Raw genomic sequence first — 6,000 nt, forward strand, 5'->3', positions numbered from 1 at the left:
TTTAGTACAGCCATCCCGAAAAATTCAATTAAAAGTGCTTAATTCAGTGGCAGAATGCATGTGAAAGGTCATTTACATGTGGCGCCTATATTTTGGTGTTTCTCTGCCCAAAGTGAATATCTAGCCTTAGTGCACTTAAACCCCAGACTGAAGTGGGTGAGAGAATATGCTTAAGTGGAAAATGCTTCTACATTTTTCACTTACTGCTTTTTTGACTTAACATCATGCAAGAATAAGTAGTCACAAATTATACCATAAATGATCACAATCAGTTCTGAATTTGTGCAGTGAGATTGCATTATTCTTTTTTAATATACCTGGCAATAGTGTTTACAGTGATTTTGTTGTGATTTTTGTGGTGGCTAATTCTTTGCAGTCTTTACATTCTGCAGTGCATGTAATGACCAGAAAGGAACAGGACTTCTGACTAGTTGGAATAGTCTGTGGTGTAATAAATATATTTAATGGCATTTAAATTTTCAAAAATTCACTGTAAGAATTTTTCGCTAAATAAGGTGAATCAATAGTAATATTATGTTATATTATGTTATATCAAAGGTTGTACAGGTTAAAAATACCTGGATGTTCCATAGTTCTCAGAGAGGTGACTGTGTGTTTCCTGAACTGACTATTATTTTTGCCATATTTTCAGCACTGCAAGTAGAATTTCCCATTGCTCTCGGAACAAGAGGAGGTACAGAAGGATTATTGTGACTGAACAATCTTTTCTTGTTTAGAACGTGGTCATGCTGATGAGTGACGTGGTGGACTGGCTGATTCCAGACATCCCCAAGGACATCAGTGTGCAAATCCACAAGGAGAAGATCCTCATGGTGGAGCTCTTCATGAAGGAAGAGGAGGTCAAGATGCAAAATTCAGATAGCATGGCTATGCGTGCCGATAAGGACAACTGCAATAACCACAGCTCGGTGCACCGCTCAGAGTCCACCCCGAATTCACACGGAAGTGTCTTCTAGCATCCATCCACATGTCTGTGTATCTGTATGTCTTTCACTAGCCCATCGGTGTCCTTTAATGTAGACTGGACATTCCACAGAGGGAGTCTTATCCCCAAGGAAGAAGTTGGAGGAGGACCTGTAACTATCACAAAACACCATGCATTTCTTAAGTACTCCCACCACAGAGCACGACAGACGCTGTAAGCACATTTTAAACGGTTAGTGAATGTGCATTTATTTGTACTCTTTATAAAATGTCCAATACAGAGAAAAATATTTTATTACTCAACTGGTCGTTTTTTCTTTTTCAGTTCTTCTGCAGTTTGTGTGCCTCTTTTCCTGATGTGTATTTCATGCATTCTCAAACCATCCTTACAATAAAACAAATTAATTTGTTTTATATTCAGTTCATGTCAGGTTTATGTGTGTCTAAATTACAAGAAATGATTTATCTGGGAGTAATGAAAAAACAACTCCCAGACGTTTTCTCTCCCCCCCCACCCCCAATTCATCCCAAATGGCATTCCTAAGAGTGCAATTGCCCCCGACACAGCAGTGGGTGGGAGAGTTGGAGACACAGAGAGGCGTCATCACCATGCCATAGCCAGGGAGAGGATACAGTGAGGGGTCTGTCAGGTTTCACCTTTGGTCATGGGCTTCCTGTCCGCTTCTTTCATTACATCTGTGCCATCTGGAGGAACTCTTTGTGAAGAATAGGGTTGGGTCTGGAACTATTGTAGACCTCTGCGGATGCCATGCCACTCTCTATCTGTATTTCCTTGTACAAAGTTGTGTTTTTATTATTTTTTTAATATAACACCCTTTCTATGTAATACAGATGGTTAGATGTATCCACTCACACAATGTCTAATGGATAAATTTATTTGTATGTAGTGAGACTAGGAGAATGAGTTTATTAAGGAAGAGGAAATCAGCTAGCCTTGTATGTGTATATATATATATATATATATACATTTCTGTATATATCTTTTCTGTAGCATGTAGATATGTTATTTACTTAGCATTTTCAGTATACTTGAAGCTTTAACTTCAAATCACTTGTGTATTATCTGTATAGTTCTTGTAACATTCTAACTGACTATGATGGTATTAAAGCTTAAAAAATATTCAAAGTGGTGCACAGTATATATCTTTTTATAAGCTCTGTTTTGTGTTGTTTTTATGTACCCTTCCTGTAATTTCATAAATAGGATGGAATATTCATAGAGGCCTTTCGCAGTCCATCTTAGATTCAAAGTAACCGACTCGTTTCAAAACATTAGTTTAATGGGTGGATTGGCTTCCAAAAACATCATTCCAAGAGTCTATCCAGTAGCATCTTTCCAGCACTTGAAATTTCCTTGTAATATTCACAGGTATGAAGCCCTATGGCCAGGACACTAATAGAAGTCTGTGAATGAACTGGCTGGACTCACTTAATGCTTATCCTTTCTAAATGTTTGAAATTTTATTTAAAAAAATAATAACTTGCTTTGGAAATTCTGCATAATATTTATATGCATTGGCAACATATATAATGTGTGCCTGCATCATAAATGTTTTGCAGCTGGGGGGGGGGGAATCATACAGTTTTTGATTTTTGTTTTATATATATATTTTTTTTTGATCATGCTGTCTGCTATAAGGTCTTAATATGATATCACCATGCATGTAAGAATCATTATCAGTTTATTTTGGAACACTATTATAAAGACTAAGTGGAAAAAAAAGTATAAATCCTACTGAACGGAAATTAAAAAATTATAGGAGCATTATTTTCAACAATGACTTGATTCTTATAATGAAAATGTGCAGAGTGATCTTAGTCCATTCTTGATGCTTCCTATTCTGTCCAGAACATTATGCAGAGTAACATTACAATGTACTAGTATGCACAGAACTTTACATTTAATATAACCTCCATATTTACCTAACTTTTCATTTTATTTGACTTGTGTCTCTCCAGCGGACAACGAACCTGGAACACCTTATATGAACTCATTCATTCATACATTGAAAAAGTATAATTTCATAGAAATGTTATAGTTTATTTTGTATTGATACAGATTTTGTCATTATATACATCCTTTTGATGGGAAATGACCCCCAAGAATAAAAATGTAATTTAAAAGTAATTTTGGTATTTTGTTTTTATTTTAACTACGAATCTTCAACCCTTTAAATATCTTATGTAGAATAAGGTCAGAAAGGTCATCATGATTCATCATTTTAATTTACTCATGCATTGTTGTGCCGTCCATTTTTTCTGTTTAAGGCCTAACATTTTTATTTGTGGAATATTGCTCTACTTTCTTTAGTGCATTTACGTGTTTCTGTGTTTTATTAATTTTTGCTGCCAATATAGCCACATTATGAAAATTAAATTCTTGGTCCTGTCTTCTTGCCGGTATCCCAATTTTATCAAAACCAAATACAATCTTCAAGGTTTTTTTTGCCACATTGTAAAGCAGTACAGCGTTGGTGAAGGACAGATGCATTGTTGTGGAGGGCTCAGGAACTGCATCGGGAGGAAGTAGCTCTCATTTTAAATACGGAGAAACACTTGGTCATGATAATGTTCTCTCTCAGCTTGATAGCATTAACTCTTGGAAATGGAACACTGGTACAAATTAACCTAAGATGGGAATTGTACTGCGAACAACACACTCTTACTATTTCTGACAGTATTTCTTTTTCTTAATTTACATTTCCTGCTTCAGGTGTCTCTGTATCATCAGAGTAAACATGTTACATGAAGCAATATTCAGTAGAATTTGTCTACTGTTTTTAACTACACTTTTTATATATCAGTTATATGGTATGAATTTTATGATAATATTCAAAAAGTAATAAATAATAATTCTAAATTATGCAATGTCATGCCTACCAAAACAGAAATAAGATGGTACAACATCTGATAACTTACAAAGTGAGTAAAAAATAAACTGTATGAGACAAAAAAGCAAGGGCACAGGTTTGGTTTCAGCATTTTTACGGACGAAATCAGCCCCAAACCCCTTTGCCTCCCTAAACACACATGGTACTCCTACAATATCGGTATGGCCATGTCCCTACCATCCATACCCAATAAAATCATTATGAAGATATTTAATGTAAGATTTAAAAAGTCCCGGGTTAAGCCTCAAACCCACAATAGAGGAGACACTAGGTTTGCAGCCATCTACTTAGCAAATTCAGCCACACAGCAGCCTGGGGAGCAAAGGAGCGCACTAGGTACAGAACAGAATGCAAACCAAGGGAAACATCAGGAAAATAGGATGGCTAGTGACACCTGCTGGCCAAATGAGGAAATGACAGACTGAATGGGGCAAGACCAGGTCCAATCCTGACATATACGCTATATGTATAACATGATTGGGACACCTGCCCATTACACCTACAGGAACATCCCATTCTAAATCCATAGGTATCAATATGAAGTTGGTGCCCCCTTTGCAACTATAACAGCTGCCACACTTCCGGGAAGGCTTTCCAGAAGATTTTGGAGTGTGTCTGGAATTTTTGCCCATTCATCCAGATGAGCATTTGTGAGGTCTGAGCACTGAGGTTGGACATGAAGGCCTGGCTCACAAACTCCATTCTAAATCATCAGAAAGGTCTTCAATAGGGTGGAGGTCAGGGCTCTGTGTGGGCCAGTCAAGATCTTCTGCATGAAAATCACCCAACCATGTGTTTTTGGACCTTGCTTTGTACACTGGGGCACAGTCATGCAGAAACAGAAAAGGGCCTTCCCCAAACTGTTCCCACACAGTCGGAAGCATAGAATTGTCCAAAATTTCCTAGTATGCTGAAGCATTAAGAGTTCCCTTCACTGCAACTAAAGGGCCAAGCCCAACCCCTGAAAAACAACCCCATACCATTATCCCTCCTCCATCGAACTTTACAGTTGGCACAATGCAACGTTATCCTGGCATCCACCAAACCCAGATTCAACCATCAGATTGCCAGACAGAGAAGCATGATTTGTCTCTCCTCAGAACACCAGAGTCCAGTGGTGGTGTACTTTACACAGCTCCATCTGACTCTTGACATTGCACTTGGTAATATGATTCTTGCATGCAGCTGCTCAGCCATGGAAATCCATGCCATGAAGCTCAATGCCAGAGGAAGTCTGGAACTCTGCAGTTATTAAGTCAACAGAGTGTTGGCGACTTATAGCCACTATGCACCTCAGCACTCAGCGACCCCGTTCTGTTACTTTACGTGGTCTGCCACTTCATGGCTGAGTTTCCATTGTTCCTAAATGCTTCAACTTGGCAATAAAACCACTTACAGTTGACCGTGGAATATCTAGCAGGGAAGAAATTTCGCGAATTGACTTGTCACCATTTCTGTAGAATTATAACAGGAGAATCACCTAAACTGCAAGCACAAGTGTTTAATTTTATATCCCTGTGGAAATGGATCTGACAGAAACACATGAATTCAATGATTAAGAGGTGTGTCCCAATACTTTTGTCAATATGGTGTATTTCATGAACAGATATTTTCCCAACAAAGTTCTTTTATACATTCAAATCTCTGTTATGGTGTGTCTATAATGTTTGCAGCAATTATAAACATTTTGCATAATACATAGTCTACTAAAAGTCCAGTTGCAACCACATCCAGCAGCCACTAAATTCATATATGACATATAATATATATTAAAGTTTTGAAACTATCAACATTCCTACATAACAATGTGTTACATAACATATGCAAATATAGAAATTTTCAGTATGACTTCAGACGTCATGTATACAGTAATGCTGCCCTTACCCTACAGAAGGTCATTTTACATTGGTCACAGAAACATCTTTGCCAATCATAACTGTGTACTTGTCACATGAGGAACTCGGCCATTAAAACCTTTTGCTTTTGGTGTATGTGGGAGTGTAAATTGACTCCCCTTTGTCACCGACAGTGAGACTGACATTCGGTTAGCCACTGAAACATACATAAATTACATTTTTTGAAAAGGAAGCCAAGTGAATAGGAAGGGAAAAACCATTATGGTCGTATGGTTCTAATGAACGTA

The 6,000-nt window shown here is 37.5% G+C and overlaps 1 protein-coding gene across 7 annotated transcripts in view; it reads left to right on the forward strand.

Annotated features, from left to right (window-relative positions):
• LOC111840721 (anoctamin-1) overlaps positions 1–3,094 on the forward strand; it is a 46,535-nt gene extending 43,441 nt beyond the window's left edge. For all 7 annotated transcript variants that reach the window (XM_023805857.2, XM_023805869.2, XM_023805878.2 and 4 more), the window contains one exon: positions 738–3,094. In XM_023805857.2, the coding sequence (XP_023661625.1) occupies positions 738–977 (240 nt within the window). In that variant the 3' untranslated portion in view covers positions 978–3,094. The remainder of the gene's footprint in view (positions 1–737) is intronic.
• The last annotated feature ends 2,906 nt before the right edge of the window (positions 3,095–6,000 follow it).

Source organism: Paramormyrops kingsleyae, chromosome 11 (assembly GCF_048594095.1).
Source record: "Paramormyrops kingsleyae isolate MSU_618 chromosome 11, PKINGS_0.4, whole genome shotgun sequence".
Lineage (NCBI taxonomy): Eukaryota > Metazoa > Chordata > Actinopteri > Osteoglossiformes > Mormyridae > Paramormyrops > Paramormyrops kingsleyae.